This window comes from Labrus mixtus, chromosome 8 (genome assembly GCF_963584025.1).
Source record: "Labrus mixtus chromosome 8, fLabMix1.1, whole genome shotgun sequence".
Classification (NCBI taxonomy): domain Eukaryota; kingdom Metazoa; phylum Chordata; class Actinopteri; order Labriformes; family Labridae; genus Labrus; species Labrus mixtus.
In genome coordinates, this window is record NC_083619.1 from 13,657,370 (window position 1) to 13,680,841 (window position 23,472).

Consider the following 23,472-nt stretch of genomic DNA (forward strand, 5'->3'; position numbering starts at 1 on the left):
TGTGTTGAAAGAATGTCTCATAGGTGTGTTAAAGTGATTCCCATATTTAAAAAAAGAAAAAAAAAAAAAAAAAAAAAGAGTACCAACCAGAGCACCTCTGTCATTAGGGTTGGGATGAGCGATTCCTTTATGCATGGATACTATATAAGTGTATATTAAACTGCAGGATGAATTGTACCTCTACAGGTGGAGGAGAGGGGGAGAAACAGGGAAAAACAACTGGGTTTGGTTTCAGAGTTATCTTCCTTTCAATCTGTGTCTTTTATGTGCTGATTGTGTATTTGTATAAAATGTGTGTATTTGTAGCTGCTTCATCGCTGTCTTTCCTCCTAGTGTTACCCTCCCTTTTGTCTGTATGTTGCTTTCCTTTGTTTCATCACACAGGTGTGAGTGTGTGTGAGTTTTTCTGTTTTTGTTCCAGTGTTTCAGTTCATCTGTATTTAATCCAAAATTCGATCGGTCTGGGTGTTTGTCTGTTTTATGAGCTGGCTGAAGCATAAACAAACAGACATCCAGGTTGCTGAAATAAGGTGTCTTCCAGTGCATCCAAATGCTGTCATTTTCTTGTTTCCTTTAGACAGACCTCATAGCTCTTGAAACCCCAGTGTCGATGTTCTCTCCCTCTCCTTGAACCAATCAATCAATCAGAACCAAGTGTCTTTGTGATGGTAGAAGACAATCAATTTCAAATAGAGCAGAGACAAAAAAAAGAAGGAAGGAGAGAGAAAGAGAGTGATGGAGGAGGGCAGAGAAACTGACTGGACAGCAGAGATGGGGGAAGAAGAGGAGGGATGGCTCTTGGAGAACTAGTGTATGTGTGTGTGGTCACCTTTAACCTCTGCAGTGTGACCTTTACGGTGGGGACCGAGGCACCAAGGACCCTCCCCCGGCTACAATGGAGGTGGTGGTGGTCAGGGGGAGATTTGACTTGTTAAGTGGACATCCAATCGAAGATGTTGATCAAATGCCTGCACACACGTGAACAGTACGTGCGCACACACATAATCATCTCCCAGAGAGCCTTTCTTCTGATCTTCATCTCCTATAAACACAGCGGGACTGTCAGTCACGTTGGTCTGCCTTCAGCCTGTGGAGGGAGACTCAAGTAATATAACTGGAACAAATACTACACCAAGTGAAAACCAGTATGGGTAAATTTTGTGTTTGACAAAAACAAATAAAGAAACAAGCAATTGGCTCACTGGCTTTTCTTTTTTTTTTCTTTGATACTTTCTTACTTTAATGCTCTGTTGCCATCTAGTGGTGTAAGAGAAAACTATGAATACTGAATACTGAGTTATCCTCAAAGCACTCTTGGATCCTTTTCCACACAGAATTCAAAGCATAAAAATAAATTATGATGCTCTTATTTTTTTAACCATTTATTTTCTCATAAAAGTTGTTTAATTCATTTCAACATATCTAAAGCTTCCCTGCCTGGCTGAATGATGGTCTAACTCTGAAGATTCATCATAACCCTTTAATGTGAAGTGCTTCGTGAATATGTCAAGGACAGAGAGAACCAATCACTACCGTTATCTACCCTTGTAAAATATATAAATGCTTGAAGATTGTCTAATACTAAATTGAGTCACGTTATCTGACCATATAGACGTAACATGCATGTTAAACTACGCATACTTTTCCCTACACCGTGGATACACAATTCACACTGTAATAGCATGTCCTCGGTACATTAGACCTGCTATAAAGCCAAGCTGCTGTTTGTTGTCATGACTACGTTAATGTATTAGAGCTAACACACATTCAAACTCAAACTAGAAGCACAAAATTAAAACGTTAAAAGTTAGTCACTAAAAAAGCATTCAAGACACAATAAAGTAGCCTACCGACATTAAAAAACCCTGCATAGTTCTCAGCTTTGTTGTTAACTAAAAAAAGTAAGGTACTTTCCTCCGTTTTATAGGACTCACCTGTGATTAACCATTTCCCACTTTTTTTTTCTCCTACCGGCATTTCCCTTTCAGATTAAAAGCACTAACCTATATTTAGTCATCATGGGGAAAGTAGTCACACATCCTAAAAACAATGCCTTTGAAATTAATTGATGATTTAAAAAAATAAAAAAGGTCGATTACTTAATGGTTTAAAAAAAGAAGGAATTTGATCAAAGTTAACCCTTCAGTCTAGGGATGTTCACTCCCAACATAGCCTAATTCATGGGGGAAACGCCCTTAGGCCGATGTGTTTATTTTAAGCTCTTAAAAAAATAAAACACAACAAAAAACATTGTTCTTCATGTCCACCCAGTTTTCTACTAGGCTACTTCCAAATTAAGTGTGATTTAAGGCTTATGTTTGGACACACAAAGTGTTTGACAATTGATTAATAAATATCTTAAACATCTTTGAAGAAAAAGCTATGGTATAAATTATACAATAATTGAATGATGGCTGAATTCCATTTTGCTGGTAGTTTCAGGGTCCTGGTTCTGTTCATGTTTGCTCACCAGACTGGGTTGTGCTCACTGTCATAGCTTAGGGATACTTAAATTGAGCACTTGTGATTTTCTTGCTGTGGCAAGTAGAAACTTGTTCCAAATCTATTCGAGCCTACTCAATTAAAAACAGTATTATGCACTATAAATTAATCATCACTCTTTTGGAAGCTATTTTTTTAAAAACCTTTAGATAGTGTCATGAAGTGATATACATATAAAGTTTGATCCCAGTTCAATCATTACAGCTACATTTCCTGTCTTTTCTTTCTCTAATTTGTTGTTATTTCCACAGACATTTCAGTTAGTGTACATTGGTGGAACATCTTAGAAACTAAAAATTTCCAGACAAAATTGCATTTGTGTCTGGCAATGTTGGTCAAGGTGAGGCCTACAGATGAGTATTTATTTTAAGCCACATGGGGAACGGAAAAACATGTGCCCATAACAATCAATAAATATGGTGAACTTGCTTGAAAACATTGGCCTATATTTATGGAGAAATGTAATAATACATTTGGAGTCATTTCAGGCCCTATGAAATCAAATATAGATGCTCTTTGAGCTCAGGGTTTTGGTCTCCATTGGCAACAGAGAAAACATCTGCCTCTGGCTGCTAAACCCTCATTACTATCACCTTAAAGCTGTTTACTTTGTTTGCCATTTTGTTTTGAGAGGGTTTTTCTCAGAGCTACACCCCTTCTTGGGAGTAAAATGCAGGGTGAGTAAAACTAAATCAGTAAAGTTGCTGGCTTCATATCGCAGCAGGGTGATAACTCTGTGGGCTTGTCACTTTTATGGACCCCTTATTTATACATATAGTGCATGTTACTGTTTTAAAACACACTGGTTAGAGGGACTTGTGACACTGTTTATTTGAATAAGATTTAGTATATCATAAAGTCTTATTTGTAAGTGGACAAATAATAGATGTTTTGTTTTGTCTCAATATAACTATGTGCTTATATACAGCCAAATTAAAGACATACTATTAAGACTTTGAGTGTTTGGAAAAGCATTATACTAAGGAAATGTATTATTATCATTATTATTTATCTTCAAACATGCACCTTACATTGAAGCTGTTACAGCATCAGTTACAGGTTGATGATGTATTTTGAAAAGAATATTTAACCATATTGGCCCTTATTAGGCTTTTGTGTGCATTGTTTTGTAATGTAAAACCTTTTTCTAATATTAATTCAGGTGACACATACAGGTAACAAGAAGAGACACAGGACACTTTCGACAGTCACATCATGCTTTTATGACGAAAAGGAGTTCATTTACAAGACAGACAGTTTATAAAACATACATAGAAATAAAAAAAACAACTCGTGTTTTTTATTGACAAGTACATTGTCCCGTCCTTCCCTCTGAGACCAAGCAGCCATGGGACTGAGCAAAACATGGGCGATCCCTGAAGAAAAGAAACAGCACTTATATCCTATATTACTATACCTACACTATTTACAGTTCAACAGTCATTTTCCTCTGTCAGACATGGCAAGGAGGTCTACAGATTAGATGACATGATATGGCTAAAAGATCTAATATGTACAATTTCTGTTCTTCACATCCAACGATCCATATGGTGCAAATACAAATGCAATAAATCAATTTGGTACTAACTGTATAACAGTCTCTATTGAGAGCAAGCCATATGCTTTCATGATTGATCTGATCACACACCATAGAATCAGACAAGCTGTACAACCTATCTTTATGGTAGTTCTGCATTTAATGGAGCACTCAGCACCCATTCCTAGGTTTCAGAAGTGTTTCACGACAGTCTTAACAAGTAAAGAATATAGATTAGTCCAAATACTACAATGAAAAATGTTTTACGAGGTTGGTGCCAGGTTAATAGAGAAGAGACAGAGAGAGAGAGAGAGAGAGAGAGAGAGAGAGAGAGAGAGAGAGAGAAGTGAGAGAATGAGAAAGAGAGAAGAGCATAAGTATACCCCAGCCAAATTCAAAACATCAAATTTAGTGTTTTCCATTAGAGAGCTCCTACAAATACAGAACTAAACCAAGGAAAGCTTCCTCTTAAGAGTGGGGGAGGTACAAGAGCGTTACATTAGTTCAGACCTGGAAAAAAATCTGTCAAAATTTGGCACCATCTCGTTCTTAAAAAAGGATATCATTTTAATAGGTAATGTGGAAACCCAGGAATGGGTGCCAGCCAGGTCTGAAAGTGCCCTGTACGCCTCCCCCTACTCCAGAGGGATTGTGGGAGAGCGACAAGGTATAAGATAGATCAATGGAAGTATGCCATTAATAATCCTATCCCTATACAGCATTGATCAGTCCCACCATCCTGCTTGGAATATTAATGATTGTATCTACCGGTACATCTCATCTGATTCTCTGTGTGTTTGGATAGATATGAGTAAAAGTACAATCATCCCAAGTAAACAAAGGCTTCTTATGCAAGACGCAAGCTCTTTTTAGTATCCGGGAATGCAGGTGCAGGTACTGTTTGCTTTAGAGTATATAAATATATATATGTATACAGTATATATATGTATACAGTGTATATATATATATATATATATATATATATATATATATATATAACAAGAACATTTTGTGAGTTTGTTTCAGCCAGTCCCATGGCCAGCAACATTGGCACCCATAGCTCTCTGTACAAGTGTAGGTGAGAGTTTGGCAAGACCAATCACTGTTTACAAAAGGCATGCATAGATTAAACCTGCTAAGACCAAAAGAAAACATGTTTTTTTTTCTCTAGAGAGGAAACAACTGATTAGCTCCCAGTCAATTACAGCAAAAAACTGTGACACGTTATCGTTTTTTTAAAATTGTTTCATGTGATGTTGGTGAAACTGGCGAGGGGCGTCAGAAAGTATTTTTCTAACCTACAGACTGAGTCCCAGAAAACAAACTCAGAACTGTTGCTTTTGATCAGATAGAGGTCTCTCATGAGAACCCCATGACAACTAGAGTGTAAAGGAGGTCACACTATGGCTATAAGAAAATCAGTGAAGCACTGACTTATGAAACTAACAGTCAATATGCTCTCCTCAGGGTTTGACTGTGTGACATCCAGAGCTGCTGTTTTTTATTTTCCCACCACATACAAGAGCGTCAACAGAATGGTTGTATTTGTTGCTGTTACTATCACTGACCACTTGGGGTCAGTAGTGTTACATAGAGAAGGGGGACACTTGCTATTGTCTGGTCAAGGTTAAGATAAAGTGGTTGTCTGTCCAAGGTGCTTTAAACAATCCTTCAGCAATGCTCTGCTACGTGTCTAATTATTACAAAATATCAGCTAATGAACAACTGTTTTGAAGAACCATCTATTTGTCCAATTAGAGATACCATCATAGGTTACGTTTCAAGCTGACGTTTATGCAAATTGGTTAAATAAAAAATGTAAAAAAGTATTTGAATAGCAGAATGTTCTGAGAGGTCTGCTATGGAAACGGTACTAATAAGCCACGTAATTACCCAATCAGCCAAGCTCACTCCGCAGTCACCCCATCACTGCTCCTCCCGACTCTGATAATTCAACTCGGGTCTAATCCAATCACAACAGCAGCTGCAGAATATGGAGTAGGAGATGGATTCATTTAGAGCTAATGTAGAGTCAGAAATGACAGGAAAACATGACTGCCAAAATGAAGCCTTAAATGTTAGACTAAAGCTGTTCTTTCTCTGCTAATAATACAAGCAAAGTTTAATTTAGACTTTAATTTAAACAATAAAATAAAATCTAAACCGTAGATAATTTAAGCTTGGCTGGTTATAACGTCATGTTTATTTGTCTCTTAGGGTTTGTCCGTTTTGGGGCTGTGTCTTTGAAGAGCTCCCAAAAAGATTCCTAATTGTGAGGTTGTTGCTGCTGCTGCTATTGTAAATGGGGCGTCTAGACTACAGTACACCAACCCGAGGCAAGGACAAACTGGAGGAGGGAGCGGGGGAACGCTCAGCCTAGATTCTCAAGTACAACAGCAGAGAAGATGAATCAAGCTCAGCTCCACTGCTAATGCGAGAGTCTGTCTGCCAGACGGAGGCGATGGCTTGGCTACAAAGCTGTGTGTACTGGCACTTTCCGTAAAAAAAAAAAAAAAAAAAAAAAAAAGGGAGCTGCTGAATAGTTGTTTGGCTAAGTGACAGTTTGAACCATTGAAATGTTCGATGTATTCCTAAACCTTTAGTGGGAGAACATTTAATCTAAAGCAAGTAGCCTGAAGCCAAATGAGTTCCTCTGGCTCTCAACGACTTGAAAGGCTTCAATGATACAAGTGCTTGTTTTCAACATAAAAAAATGTTAGTTTTCAGGGAATGGACTGCTTTGATGCTAATCCTTGTCAAAAAAGAATCAGTATACCACAGTAGGCAGAAGTGAGGCTCAAAGTCATGGTATCACAGCAGAACACCAACCCCCCTTTTCTACATTTCTGAGTTAAAAAGTGACAAGATGTCATGAGAGAAAATACATACAGTACAGTTCAAGAGTTTTCAAATCCAGAGCGGCACTGAGCAGAGAGAGAAAGTCCTAGAAACTGTTCTCCGGGAATGAGTAGGTTGTGAAATGGGAACCGATGTTTTAATGTTTTTTATTGAGGGAACCTGGGTCACCCCTTTCATCTTTTGACTCCACTGATCCAACCGCTGCTCCGTGTTACGTTGGAATCATGAGGAGCAGCAAATCATAACACCACAGCACAGACTCACCGACCAGACAGAACACGTGTCTACTACCGCACAACCATATTCCAGCCTAATACTGTGAACAGGGACAACAGGGGTCGGAAATGTTCAGAAGATAGGGAACAGGGAGAGTGAAAGAGCAGGGTGAAGCGAGGGAGAAGGGGAAGAAGATTATAAAATGAAACACATCTTCATCTACGCTTACATTTGTGAATGATGTTTGCACAATAACACCATCGACAATCACTACAGACATTCTCACTGTCTTCTAAAACCTAGTTTTCACTATGAAATACAGGGCAATGAAAACACAAAAGGGTTGGCTAAGGGAGAGAAACGTCCATGAAGGCGATGTCCTGTTCTCAACACAGAAATGGCCGCTGATGCTGTGAAGGGCGGTGTGAAACCAGGCCAATTTGTTCATCTATTCTCATTCGGACTCATGAATCTTTAACAGCTGTTCAGTTATTAATCCTGACACAAAGCTGTGGTTTCATCTTCCAGAATGAGGAGCCAAAATGGAGTTTGCAGGATGTATTTTGCAAAAGATTTTATGGTTTGTAGTCCACTCTTACCTGGGGACAATTACTACTTAATGTCATTCTACATTTTAGGAGGTGCATGTGTTTAGAACGGTTCCTAAATTCACGAGTTTGTCCTGAAATAATGGAACAATAACAAACTAACTTGATTGGTACCAGGTATTAGTATATCCTGAAGTACTTTGTTAATCATGAATATGTTCAAACCTAATGTTATCTGTCCTGGCTAAATAGCAATTATTGTTTCTGTTGCACATTGCTTCTGTTCAAAGCTATTTTTTATTAATTTTTTTTGCAGTTTTACACACATTAAAGGTCACATATTATCCTAATTTTCAACAAGTTTAGAGAAGCCTCAGAGCTCCCCAAAACATGTCTGTGGGGTTTCTTCCTAAAAATCCACTCTGATCCTGTATTTAATCATACCTATAAACCTCTCTATTTCTGCCCCGCTCAGAACAGATTGTTTCTGTGTCAATAGCTTCAATTCAAATGAGCTGTGTTTGACCACGCCCCCTCTGTAAGGGGTAAGGGCTTGGGTGGCTCGGGCTTTCTTGCACCATGCCAAACTGTTGATGGTGAGAAGGCGGACTCAGATGGCAGAACTACCATCTAGCTGTGGGAGTGTCACCCACCTGGAGGAGGGGTTACTGCCCTTTGTGATGTCACAAATCAGTTAATCAGGTTAAAACTTAAATATCAACAGAGTAACCCAGCAGTAAGTGTAAAAGTTACTAAATATAACTTACAGATTTGTGACAAAAAATATTGTGTGTGTGTGTGTGAAAGCTTACATTTTAAGGTAATGAATTTCAGATTTAAGAATCTTAAGCACTTGCACCAGGTTTTAATAGTTTTAGAAAGCATTTAGGAACTCAATAAACAAAGTTTTTAAAAAGTCTTAAAAGAGTGACTGTGGCACAAAAATAAAAAATTAAATTATTTTGAAATCCATTCCTGGGAAATCTCTAAGGGTTTCTGGTGTGCAGTCACATTACCACATAAACAGAGCACCTAAAGCTTTAGAATATCCATTTAAGTGGCCAAACAATCTAAGAATGGTTAGTCTATTGGTAGCCTCTGTAAATCTAGGTATGACTTTGTTATATATGAGCTTACACTGAGTAAAGTGTCAGTAAATCATGCAGTTCAGTTCAGTTTAGTTTTGCACTCATTGCTTTTAGAACAACGCATTTTGGAACAAATAATTCACAACCAAATAGCCGGGAAGTCATGGAGATGTCAAACTCAATATAATCGGCCACACCAGTACAGGCCTGAGACATGGTCTTTACAAACCGGATTGTTTTTTAACTACTTTGCTATTTCAAGCCAAATTTTCCAGAGGCGTCAAGACCTCTCTCTGTGTTTGTGTGGTAAAGTCAGGTTGAATTCAGAGATGCATAAATCTCTATTCAATGAAAAAGTTATGTCAACAAGGCTATGATTAAATGTCTGAAGTGAAACTATGAAGTATTTAATAAGAAGGTAACCCATGAAAGAAGTGTTCCTACATAGCTAGTTGACCAACTTGGGACATAAAAATACAAGATTAGAAATCACTGCTTTATATGATGATTGTTGTTTCTCAGTCAAGCATTACTCTGCCTGGTTTCAGTTGACATGCACAGTGATATCGAACAGGCTCACTGGTGTCTGGTGTTTGGGAATGTTATTAGGTGCTGAGATCAGAACAGTCCCACATGGAGGACAAATCATTTTAAAATGGTAAACAGCCAAAAGGTCACAGACAACAACAACTAAAGGAAATGAAAATGGAGGACAAACAAGAGTCAACATAACACTTCAAAGAAATTACTTTGTTGTTTTCTTTTTTTAAACCACAGTACTACTCTCCACTATACGATGCACATGGCGTGGGTAGGGTTAACACGACTTCATTTACATTTGATTCTGCGATCTCCAGCCAAGGACCCCTCCCAAAGGAGGACCCAGTGGGGGTAGGTGTGTATGGGGGAAGTGGGGCTGAGGAGGGGGGGATGCACTGGGCTAGGGGGGCAGAGACATCGCACACCGACCATCTCAGAGACAGACAGAGAGAGAGCGAGAGCATCATCGTGGTGGTGGTGGTGTTTTATCAATTTGTATGTTCATTCATGTGTAACCGAGTTCGGTGTTTCTATCAATCCAAAGAACAATGATGTGGTTATACCTGTGTGTGTTTTATGTGTGTGTTTTGTGTGTGTGTGTTCGTGTGTGTTCTGGTTGCAACTTTATGCAAGCACAGTGACAGCAGATGGTCGTTTGATCATCACGACAGCTTGTAAGATGGCAGTAGGAATAATTGTTATTATGCACAGAGTCATGCACACGCTACTGTATAAAAAACAACCAACACATACTATGGCTTCATTTCTTCAGTCAGACATTTACATCAGTTCTCTATCAGAGAAGGAATATTGGCTTTATGGCTCTACATAAAGTATTGCTGGAATGTTAGATTTTAAACATTTATGTGTGGTACAGTCAATATGGATGGTAGTTATTTTACTTTTCCTGAGAAAAGGTGCTTAACATGTGTATTCATGTGTGTTTTTCCACGACTAAAATGATGTGTTTGTGTCCTCTGTCTGCCTCTGCGTATGACCAAACCCTCCAGGCTGCTCCCCCCTGGCAGCGCTGGGAAGGTCAGGAGTCTACCAACACATGAAAGAGCAGGGACGAAGGTTGGAAGCTGGCAGGTCCACCCAGTCCTGCTCATGAACGAACGGACTTCTGGTGCAGAGAGGACAGAGAGGTCACATTGACCACCCACTCGTCCCCTTCTAACCAGCCAACCTCCTGTGGCCTCCCGCCTTGTTACCCTTGCTCTCCCTTGTGTTGGTTGCTATGGTTACTGTGGCAGCCCATGTTCTGAGGGCTTGACTTCCTAACCAAACCCTCTGGCCCACGGGCAACCACAGCAACTCTTGGCCGGTGTGCTCGTCCCAAACTCACACAGCTAATGTCGCAAAAATCTCACAAAGAAGAAAAGGCCAAATCATGTTCTTTTTGTGTCTTTGTTACTTAAGTGAATTGTCCAAATCAGTAATTACTTTTGAGATGTTGTATTACATCCATTCAGCTTTAGCTCATTAAATCAAATTAAAACCATGCTCAATGTTCAGCCGTGGTCAGGAAAGATCAAGTTAGCTGTTATCGGCTCTAGAGAAAAACACCTTCAAACTGTCTTTCAGAGCAATTTGTTTTATTCAGTGGATTAAATTTACAACTTAACTCTTAACTGCAGTTCTACATGCATTATTCTTAACAAGGCATACTTTTGTAGAGCATCTCTACAATTTCTATAACTGAATAGTAGTCAGTTCTCCCTGTAGCACATATCTTTAAAATCCCTGAATTCAGTCAAATGGAAATCTAAGTGAAAGAGAAGTCTTTTTTATCCTCTCCACTATTTAACAGCTATGTAATGCCAATTTCTGAATGTTTAATGTATCAAACATAGATGACAAAATTGCTTTCAAACCTTCAGTGTCCTTCAAACATGCCTTTCAACAAAAGCTGAATGAAACCACTGAGAGGCAGAGAGATCAGGGTAATTTTGTTTTTCTACACAAATCAAACCAAATTGTGTCATGGCCACACTTTTGATGAGGGCGCTCAATTTTAAATAGAGCCAAAGACCAGATCTGATAATATGCTTTCAAACTTCTTTGCGAGTCAATGGCTGTGTGTGTTTGCGTGTCTAACACGTTTTTAAGACGTGCTCATGCCTCCCCCGAGGGACCCCTGGCTGCGTTGTTTCATATCATCTTCATGTTGAACTTCCTGGTCCCTCCAGAGGAACTGCCAGTGACGGGTTCAGATTTCCGGAAAGAGTACTCCACTGTGAAGTTGTTCTTGCGTTGGCCGCGTCCCCGGCTCCACACGAACAACAGCAGGAAACAGAAGAGGACCACCCCCAGGAAGGTGATGCAACCCATTGCCGTGGAGACCAAGATGGTGGTCAGGTCCAAGGTAAACTTGAGGAAAACTCGTGTGCTGTTCAAATTTGTGTCGTTGAAGAATTCTCCACTGTACAGCGAGCGGTTGAGAAAGAAGGCCGAGGCAGGATCTAGTGGCTGGCCACGCACTGTGAGCGTGGCAAAGTAGGTGTCATTACCTCCGGCATTACTGGCGATGCAGATATATGTCCCACTGTCAGTAAGCTGGGCGTAGCGGATCTCCAGGGTGCCACTAGGGAGAACGATAATGCGCCCTGAACTCTTGGTTGTGATCCGCCTGCGCTGTGGGGAAATCCAGATAATAGCAGGAGCAGGGTCTCCTTCAGCTCGACACAGAAAATTCACCGGCTGGCCCTCACGAGCGATTACCTGCGGGAGGTGGAGGAAAGGAGTGCATGGACTAATAAATACAGGAGAGTCAGGAAAACCCAACATGTATTTTTTTAAGCAAATATTATACCTTTTGTGTTTGTGATGAACAGTTAGAAAATCATTAGTATAAAAAAAAAACTGGATTTATTTTGTAAATCAAATGTAATCAAATGAATTACCTGTTGCATCTTGCGGTTGCGAATTTTAGGTTTCTGGCATGTAAAGTGATCGAAGAGTGCAGAGTCGGTGAAGGCGCTGAGGCTGACCCCCTGCACCTCCACCGGCCCTGCACACACCGGCACTCTGCCGTCAAAGTTGAGGGTCTTGCGTCTCTGCAGGATCCACAACAGACGGCAGTCACACATCAGGGGGTTCCCGTCCACTCTGAGGGTCTCCAGACTGTTGACAGAGTGGAAGGAGCCCTCTTCGAGAGTCTGCAAGTCGTTGGAGGAGAAGTTGAGGACCCGAATCTGTCGGAGGCCTCCGAGGGCGTGGAGCTCCACAGCCACCAAGCCCGTATTCACCATGATGAGCTCCTTCAGCCTCAGCAGGTCCTTGAAGGCCCAGGGCTCTAGTGTGGTGATGGGGTTGTATGACAGGTTGAGATGGGTGAGGTGCACCATGTTTTTGAATGAAGCTGAGGGGACCGAGGTGATGTTGGTGTTGGTGATGGAGAGCCAGTGGAGGTCCAGACCCTGGAAACTTAGGGGGGAGACGTACTCCAGGTATGGCCAGTGATCGATATCCAGACCTCGTAGGTTGGAGAGTTTGCGGAAGTTTTGGTCCTCCAGTGCAGTGATGCTGAGGTGACGGAGGCGAAGGGTGACCAGGCTGCGGAGGTAAGACAGGGTCTGACCTGAGATGGATGTCAGGTTGCACCGCTCTATTGTGAGGTCTTCAAGCCCCAGCAGCCCAGAGAATGCCTGGGAGTCAAAAAAAAAGTGTGTTTTAAAGCTCCTTTGAGAAGTTTTCAGCTGGTCATGAAACACACATGATCTACAAAAGCAAAAGATACTTTTTATTTATTTATACATTTTAATGCCTGGAACCACAGCTGCCGGGTAGGTGTCAAAAGACGTTTTACAACATCCTGAACAAACAGCTTTTTCTAATTTACAATTTACACAAAAATATTCACAATGAATTAAACATTTGACTGTTGAAGAAAGCAGGATGAGATTTTATGTCAGAAAACACCGTCCATGCGTATACAGGACAAGACCAGCAAAGAGAAAGACGTGATGCTTTTTCCACAGGGGGGACAAAAAGTTCTTCTGAGAATTTTTAAACCCTTACATAAGAAAGAAACAGCATGCATCATCACCATCAGTAAACATAGAGTTGCAGAGTTTATTGATTGAAGTATATTTTTGCCTTTTATGTCTTTTTTCTGTTTTAAATTTTACTAGTCACTGGAACCTTGACTATGGGGAAACGTGCCAAAAAAACACCTTCTCCTCTTGTCCAAAATACACATGCTTGAGAGATTTTTTGGGGCCTTTATGCCTTTATTTTGAGATAGCACAGTGGATGGAGTCAGAAATGGGGGAGAATGAGAGTGGGGAAAGACACAGGTCGGACCTAAACCCGGGCCGCCTGTCTGGAGGACCACAGCCTCTCCACATGGGGCGCATGCACCAACCATCAAGCTACCTGTGCTTTAGAGATTTAAAAGGTCAAGACAAATTGGAATTATTTGATACAGGTTCTGTCTTGCTCTATTCTTAAAATTTTTTACCAAATCATCCATCTCCTCTAAATATGAGTCTACAGCTTAGCTTAGCATAAAGTAGCATTGAAAGGCCAGAAAATCAATCCTGTACAAATCCCTCTAATAAGCCTCAATTTGTCATTTTCTTATCCTTCAGCTTTTGTACAGATTAAACAAAATAGATCATGTTCATTAGTGAGTAAAGAGGAGCTGGAAGGCGGACAGAGAAAGGTTAGTTGTTACCAGATACTGCTGATGGCTGAAACTTGATGAACAGAAATCAGACTATCAATCCTCTCATCCAATTTGGCAAGAAAGTTTATTAAGCTTATTCCCAAAATGTTGAGCTGCACACTTCTGGGCCAAGCCAGGCATTGCTACAAGAACTGTGTTTGGCAATTAGCTTCTTGGCATCACCCCTTATCAAAACCACTGAATGTATTCCACTACTATCAATATGAAACTGTGATCCTTTGGGATTTTTAAAAAGAGTAAAAGAGTCTAAGCAAAGACCAGACGTTGGAGAGCTTACCTTGTGGGATATGTAAACCAGGTCGTTGTCTCCCACCTCCAAATGTTTCAAACTCTTCAGATCCTGGAAGGTGTAATCCAATAAAATCACCATCTTGTTCTCGCTGAGGTCCAGGCTGGTCAGATTGCCAAGCTTTGCGAAAGCCCCCATGGGCACTAGCTTAAGCTGGTTCCCCCTCAACTTCAGCACTTTAAGACTCTGAAGGGGGGCAAAGGCATTGGGCTCTAATGTGGCGATGAAGTTCTCACTGAGATCCACCTCCTCCAGGCGCGGGTACGGTGCCAGGTCACCTGCTTGCACCCAGCGCAGCCGGTTCTTGCTGAGGTCCAGAAGTTGTGTCTCGGTGGGAATGCCCTCTGGTATGTTGGTGAGCCTCCTCCGCTGGCACGACACTGACCTCAGCTGAGCCGAGCATTCACACCGCGGGGGACAGGCCTGGCTACTTCCTGGCAGCGTCAAGGTTATTATGGCAACCAGACAAGCACCCAGTACCCATCTCCACACCCTCAGCCATGGCACTGAGGCATGCCCACCAGGGCCAGGAGAGCCAAACATGGCCCTCGTCCTCTGACTCCTCGCCTGTTGCAGGCAGAGTCAGTGCACCATGTACCTGCAAGACAAGACAGAAGGAAGACAGGAATAAGATTGAAGCCGAGAGAGAGAGTAAAAAAAACATGAACATGATACAAAAAAGGATTTAATAAAGCAAGACGGAGCCTATCGTGTCTCATCTCCCAAGCTAATAAAATTTTAATTATCCATGCCTCCTGCAGTTTAAGTAATATTAAGAGATGGAGATTTGAGAGATATCATGACTTGACGTTAAAGTAAAACTGACGAGACTCCATTACAGGAACAGGGCTCCTTGTAAGATATTTAAGATAATTTGTCTTTTTACTTATTCATCTACGGTTTCAGTTAGAGAACTGGGACATGGGGAGACATGTGAGGCAGCTTCTTGCTTCAGCCTGATTCATTCATGTTGCATCTACTCAGTTCTCCTTGCCGCACTGAGACCGTCTGCTCCATTTTGACAAACACAATGAATTTATTATCACCCCACATGAACAGACAACAATCACGCTATGCCTGGAAGCCACGCAAGCCATGCCTATGAAATGTGAGGAGAAAGAGTCATATAATGTGTTTGATCAGGTGTGTGTTGATGCATGTATGCGTAGGACGTGGCATTTTGCAGGGGATGAATTAAAAATCATTTATGGGAGCACAAAGATGAGATGAATCACTTGTGCTTTCACCATTCCTTCAGGCAAACTGTCATCTCTCCCACACACTGTTTTCAACTAGACGACAGTCAAAGGGCACCTGGCATTAGATCTGGAACACAACTCAGTGTTCATTTAGTTAGATGGAAACTCTATGAAAACTTTCTTATTCGAATAAAATGCTGCACAAGAGTCTGAAAAAACGACACACAGAAATACTTAACAGCAACCAAAGACGTTAAACTTTTGACCAATTGCTTATTTTGTGTTTTGGGAGAAGTTGAAATAAGAAATAATTCTATATTATCATGCCCAGGGAAAACAATATGAAAATGTACTCTGAAGCTGATGGTCGATAATGCAGGGCCAAAAGATTATTAATATATGTGTAGGTCTTTGCTTACTGGACAGTATTCAGATGAAAAATCAAACTGTTGAAGAGCTAAAAGTCATCGGTCTGCCTCTCCTTCCAAGCTTTAACTCAAGTCTCTTTCTAGCAAGTTGTATTTTGAAAACAGCCCCTCTGAACACCTAATGAAATCTGACCACTTCAGTTTGTTGACATCCATGGGATCAAACTGGATAAAATGGGATTTAAGCTAAATTCAAATGATGGCTGACAAAGTCTTTGCACACATGCAAGACACTGGTACATTTTCCACACATGATCTCACACACACACACAAAAACTCAACACTGCAGTAAAAAAAAAACCCCTGGAGAGTGTGTCTCATCCACTAAGCTCCAGGGTGGATAAGTCTCACCATTTGTGACTGGCCTGAAAAAAACTCTGTTTACAGATCACGTATCTGAAGGATCTGGTTCAAATCTGGCCCAATTTTCCCTTTCAGTGGAAGACAAAACACAGGCACTGAGAGGCTGCTGTGCACACTTCTGCACAAACTGACCCAGTTCTCAGCAGCAACCCAGCCTCGCACTGTCAACCAGCAACAGCTCACCATGACCACAACAACACAGCAGCAAACCTCAGCGTCTCTGTGGAATAGAGTAGTAACGCAGAGATGTGAAAAACAAACATGATCGTACAGATGTTCTGCATAACGAGCTATTTATCAAACAGGTGATATCAAACAAAATAAACACCTGCTTCCCTTCAGCAAACGGGTGAGTTTTGTGGCACTGACACAATAATGGTTCCGCTGCACTACGGTTAAGATGTTTAGACACGCGTGCATGATTGTTTTTTACAGATGGGAATGTTTTATTTGCGATTTTTTTATTTGCAACCCAAGTTAAAGATTTGGTTTCTCTATCCCCAGCCAGTGGGGCCACCACAGGCTCTACTAGGTTAAGTGGGTTTCAAGTGGGTGTTAAAGTAGGCAGGTGTTTTGGTCCAAATGAGCAACCAAGCAGAAGACACACTTGTTCAGAAAAGGGCACATCATTTAGACAGTGAACATAGGTACTTGAATGATCCAAAGTGGGCTACAGTTTAACCATCAGCCCATTACCAACCCCTCTGGGTTCAAACATGCGGGGCTTCTGCAGAAACTGAAGACAAAATTGGTTAATTCCCATCTTGTTAACCCATTTTGACCTAGCATTGGTGTGCTGGCTGTGCCGAGGTATTTAAATGAAACACCATGGCATCTACAACACTTGTTGCTTTTTCACAACGTACACAGATTCGTTGTCCCAAGAGGATGTTTTGTGAAACCATCAGAACATCTTGTCCAGCTCTAAGATCAATATATCTATTTCAAAGTACTTTTGTTTATGAAATAATAGTTGAATAACTATAGAGAACCTACAAACCAATGTTGCAATTTGTGTTTACTGCTATTCTGCAAATGTTAACATGCTTATATGCCAATCTAAAAAGTTGATTATACACCTTTGTGTTAAAGGCACTAGTAGGGCTCTTGGTCCTGTTATAGTCTGAGTGTATATTGTGTGTGGGTGTTTGTCAATGCACATCTGCCCTGCTCTTAGTGCAGTGTGATGGATGCAACCTGTCTCCCCCCCGAGAGTCTTCCCACGGGTCAGTGGCAGAGTCGTAGCATAAATCATTGAGCTGACATCATAGAGCTAGACAAGGTCCTCACTGCTGGACTCAAGGACAGGTAGGGATTCTTACAACACACACACACACACACACACACACACACACACACACACACACACACACACACACGCTTCATCAAACACATGGACCCAAAGGAGCAGTGAGCAGGTACACCAAAAGCACACCTTTACTCTGACTTAGTGCTTTCACACTTGTGAAAAGGAAAATCTGAACATCTCCTGATATCTGGAGGAGCTGGATATGTGAACTCGAACAGCTACACTCGGGCTTTACCCAGAGTTTTTCCTGCCAGCCCCTAGAATGTTTCCATATGAAGGCTGAGTAGCTGATGTGAAAACGCAGCAGGATATTATCCGGATAATTCATCTTGCGCGAGTGAGAGGGGGTGCTGACGTTTCTATCCTGTGACCGGTGCACGGTGCATAGACTGTATGCAGGTGACCGCTACGATCTCCATGCACGTAATTTAGCTGTTGCATTATGTTTTCTGTTTTCTTTAGTATGTTCTCTCTGCTCATTTGTTGATATTGTTGTTCTGTTTATCTCTAGTAGCAGTGATATAAAGGCAGATAATCTCATTATAGCATCGTATAGCGGACTCTGTTGCTTCATCCCTTCCTTCCATATTGTTTTTTCACGTCATGCCTCGGGAGACCCCCCGCCCCCCCCTCCCGTCTGACAGGGATACTCTCCCGCCATGAGGTGCATATATGAACAGCCAGGTCAGCAGAATTTAAGGTGCAGTCCTCCTGAATAGGTATTTTCAGGAGTGCACATGTGAAAACTGTCATTACTGTGGATAGCTTGTTCAATCTTGTGGTTTTTACAGCAACCTGTAAGAAAACATCCTTATTTTGTGTCAACGTTTAACATCTCGGGGTCAGTAGCACAGCTTGTTTCTGCACCTGGACAGCTAACACTCCAAATTAAACACTGAGATCCCAAATTCACATGACAAGCTACAAATGGACGTTCACCAGATGTTAAGGCAACAGCACTGACACCTTTATCCAGACAGTGAAGAAGGCAGATTCTTCAACAGGCCAGCTGTCCAGGGAAGAGAATGAGACAAAAATCAGCCCAGGAGCTAAAAATAACTTACTTTTAGACACTGACCTAATGAGCAGATGTTAGGGAACAACATCCTTGTCCAATCAGGCAAACATCATCAGCCTTCAGAGGCGCAACATTAATGCCCGGGGCAGATGTTTCAAACACAGGTTGTTGCACCTGATTTACATACTTGGGATATTCTGTATTAACAACAATATGAAAAGATGCTTCCCAGATATTTGTGGAGCAGCAAAAAAAAGAAAAAGCTGAAGTCATTGTCTAGTGTGTACTAGTGTAGCGGTGGGCTGTACTGTAAATAGGTCATGCATGTTGACTGGTTGCTTTTATGTCTTTATATTTGACCAGCAGAGCATGGATCTCCTCAACTCAAGCGTCCATTCTTGTTAAGAGTTCTCAGACACACGCACACACACAGACACACACACACACACACACACACACACACACACACACACACACACACACACACACACACACACAGACTCTCACACACACACACACACACACACACACACACACACACACACACACACACACACACACACACAGACTCACACACACACACACACACACACACACACACAGACACACACACACACACAGACTCACACTCACACACACACACACACACACACACACACACACACACACACACACACACTCACACACACACACACACACACACACACACACACACACAGACACACACACACACACAGACTCACACTCACACACACACACACACACACACACACACACTCACACACACACACACACACACGCATGAATAGACACAATGTAACGAGCAGTCAGCAGATTATTAAAGAAGCTTTTAAAAAACGATTGACACATTTTTTGCCTTTCAAAATAAAGCTGACAGGTTTTATAGAAGCTATAAGTCCAATATTAAACTGGTGCTTAGTCACTCCATTTTTAAGCTCTTGCCATGGGCTGAGAACAGCTTAGCAGCCCTCTGGTACAGGAGTGAGGACAACGGAGATAAATGTGTTCAAAGCTGAGATTTATGTTTTAATTAATGCCTGTAAATTCTCAGCTGGGTCATTCATAATTATCTACTACAAATATTAGCAAGTCAAAGTCAACAAAAAAGTTTCTTTTGTAAGACTAAAAAGTCAAATCAAGTTGATACATGTTTCTTCTAATCACAGTTTAAGTAAGCAGTCACAATGTTCACATTGTCATCAAGTTGGTGCAAAAACAAAAATTCCCAATCACAGAAGTTTGAAGATGGAAAGAAGGAAAATGTTCAACAACTACAACATAATTAGGCAGAAAATGGAAGCAGCAATGAAGAGGCGTATACTGCCTGGAGAGGGAACACAAAGATGAAATGTTGAAAAAAGGCAGAAAAAGCGCTGAGAGAATTAAATGAATGAACAACAAACAGTTTTCAAACACTGATAAAGTTCATAAAGCTCACTTGTCTTAATGACACCTATCATCAGTGTGACACCCAGTGACAACCCACAGCTCTCTACATTTACAGAGAAAACTTCATATTATCAAACTGACATCATTCACAGCAATGCAGCAAACAATGTGAAGGACACTGCAGTTGTTTTGGGTTTTCAAACAGACATGATAGTTATGACAGGGTTTGGTGCAATGCTATCCTACTGTAGCTGCATCCTCTTCCTCTCACAGCTCTAAGTAACTAAGGCAGCCAGCGTGAACTGATCGAGACTGACAGGCTGCCTGCTTTGACCTTTTGCTGATTAAAACCAAAAAGACAAAACTTTGACTTGAATGCCACAGTAGTGTTTCATTGGACTGACGTATGATAAGTTTGCTATTGAGACAATGATTCATATAATTTTAAAGTTTAAGTTTAAAACAAACACCCGTTGCAACAAGTTATTTCACCTCAAATTCATCTTCTGACTTCAGGGTGAGATCACATCACCTGTCCAGGAAGTCAATGTGGGGAGTAATAGGATTATTTCAAGTGTAAGATTTTGCATTTTTATTTTAAATCAGATAATAAAAACAAAGCCTGGGACTAAATGCATGACCAAATCACATCATATGATGGATGTTGCAGTATTTAGTTCTAAACCAATGAAAACAAAGGCTTGTATTTCAAACTCCCAAAAGTGAAATTGATCTTTTAGCTTTTCCATTTGGAATTATATTATGTCTCTATTCCACATAATATATTTTAACAATGTATTCAATAAATGCATGAAAACAATGTTTCAATGTGATGGCTGCCCATGGATGTAGCTAGAGAAAATTACACTCATCATCATCATCACCATCATCATCATCATCATCATCATACGTTTCTGCTCATTGTATTTAGCTCCAAGATCAGACTGAAGCTGGAGAAGATGGGCTTTAAGAAGTATGATGTCATCACTGCTCTGGACATGGATGCCACGATGAGTACCATCAATGCATGGCTGGAGAACAAGCTGAAGTTTGAGAAATCTCGTTGCGATAACAACCTGCCTGGAAACTGAGAAGTCCAAGAGTTAGAGGAAGACTCCTCGCTATTGTGGAGGGCTTTCTGCATCTTACCAACAAACCTTAGATTGTCTTTACCTTATTTCCAGAAGTACGGAAGTACAGTCTACTTGTTGATGGTCAAGTCTCATGGCTCATGTGTTTGAAACAAAACAACATTGTAACTTTTGGCTTTGTTCCTTACTGAAGTGAAGAAGGAGTGTACTCTAGGACTCTGTAACATCACTGGTGGGTGATGTACATAAGTGTCAGGTATAAAAATGTTCATCCTGATATTAAGTTACTCCTCAACAATCTGTTAGGGTTCTCTGCAGTTGTGAGTGAGATTTTGGATATAATTACATTTATTTATTTTTTTTTTCATTCCTAGACTAGTGGCTCCTAAAATAATTATTAATAGCAATTCTTTGAAGTTTGATAAACATGGGCCCAGGTAACACACACACACACACACACACACACACACACACACACACACACTTTCACAAGTAGTAGATGAGCTGAGGTTGCAAGGAAACATATCTACACTGTCAGTCTCAATCCTCTCATACACTCCTGTCAACTTGACTCTGCAAAACACACGCACGCACACAGTCTTCATTATCGTTACCCCTCTGCTGATGCTGTCGATGTCTCCTTGAAGAGAGATGCTTTTTTTTTAAACTAAAAAAGACTCTTTCTGACTCGAGCAGTATCCTACTGTACTGTTTCTTCTCTAACCAGGTGATCCCCAAAATACTTCACGGATCTCAGCTCAGACATTTTATCAGAGCTGATGTACACATGTCTGCTTCTTTCCTGAGAAGCACAGAAAAGTGAGACGCCACCAACACTGTGAGTTAGTTAGAAAACAGTTGTACAAGTTAAAGAAGCTAAACCTCTGTTTCTCAGCCTCAGTTCTTTAAAGATCTTCAAAGAATGCCAAAAGTAAACCCAAACTGAACATCAGCAGAGGATTCACAGTGCAACAACAACAACAACGTCTGAAAGCCACAGAGAAGAAACAGCACAGCAAACAAACACTAAAAACAAGCCAAGATAAAACCCCACTAGACTAAAAATACAGAGTATGTACTGCTTGTTCATTAAGGGGGAAAGAAACTCTGCAAGTCCTGGAATGACTTCTACAACAAACAACGCATGAACTGGAACTTTCTTTATCCTAAAAATAGTTTTAATGTTGGAGCGGCTGTTTGCTGGATGACATCCTAACACACAGACACATGTACACATTAATGATGTCACTGCACTCAGACAGGAGCTGTCCAGGTCGGTGTATGTCCTGGAAGTAGACGATGCTTGGTGGATTAGAAAGGAGATGAGTCCAGAAGGTCAAATCATCCGTGTGTGTTTTTGCGTCTGTCAGATTTTCACTTTGAACTTCCCCCGCATTGAGACCTCAGTGATGGGTGCAGCGCTCAGCAGGGAGTCTGAAATCCCCTGACACTGATAGCTTTGGTGTGTATCACTCAGCGTAGCAGAAGTTACTCAAAGTGATTAGTCTCAGGCAGCCAATCCATAAAACATGGAGGAAATGAATCAATGAATATCCACTGCAGTAAAACAGTATGTCACACCTTTAATATACCAGTATGTGTCCTGTCCTTCTCTATAACACTATAGGTTGACAGCTGCTTGTTTTTCAGGTGTATTAGAGTTACTCATTATAATATATAGATAATTTAAATCTTGTGACTTTTCCAGATAAGTGAAATAAAATGCTTAGGGATTATTATACATATAATTTTTAGTAAGTTTGTTTTTGCTGAGTCCTAAATGCACCCATACATTTGTTTTATATGGTTTTCCAATGGCAACCAGTCATTTCCAGTTGTTTTCTCAATATCTACATTTATCAATTATGAAACAAAGCAGTTTACTTTCTCTTTGGTTTCAAATATGTGCTGTTGACTGTCTCACTCTCTTGTTTTCTTCAAACATCACAGGGTCTGATGCCCACTTGGTTTGAATCCACATCTCTATCTACTCTCCATACTTCAGCGGGAAGATGTTGAATCAAATGTGTCACTGAAAATGTTGCATATTGGGGAAATATACATTGTTTTGCTCAACATCTTTGATGTCTTGAGTTGTTTTGTTCCTTCTTTGATTTTGCTCCCACTCCATACCAGCTTTGTTATTTTCTCTGTTATAATGAGCAACAGTCCAGGACATCAAATCCATGAAAAAAACATCAATGAAGTGTGAGTGAGTGTGTGTGTGGGCATGTTTTAATCCTCTGAAGGGATGTATTGTGTACTTTTTTGCAGTTATTGTTTTCTCTGAATTTTCTGCAAAGAAGCCCAGGATTGTTATTTTTTTGTGCTGCAATGTCCACCTGCCAAAACAACATCTATTGTGTTGCAGTTTATCCTGTC

The 23,472-nt window shown here is 40.8% G+C and overlaps 1 protein-coding gene across 1 annotated transcript in view; it reads right to left on the minus strand.

Annotated features, from left to right (window-relative positions):
• Nucleotides 1–3,701: 3,701 nt before the first annotated feature.
• Nucleotides 3,702–23,472, minus strand: part of LOC132979031 (leucine-rich repeat and immunoglobulin-like domain-containing nogo receptor-interacting protein 3) — a 42,166-nt gene continuing 22,395 nt past the window's right edge. The window contains exons 2-4 of the mRNA XM_061044477.1: nt 14,261–14,870; nt 12,197–12,940; nt 3,702–12,014 (exon numbers count right to left, since the gene is read on the minus strand). Coding sequence (XP_060900460.1) covers nt 11,445–12,014; nt 12,197–12,940; nt 14,261–14,815 — 1,869 coding nt within the window. The 5' untranslated portion in view covers nt 14,816–14,870 and the 3' untranslated portion in view covers nt 3,702–11,444. The remainder of the gene's footprint in view (nt 12,015–12,196; nt 12,941–14,260; nt 14,871–23,472) is intronic.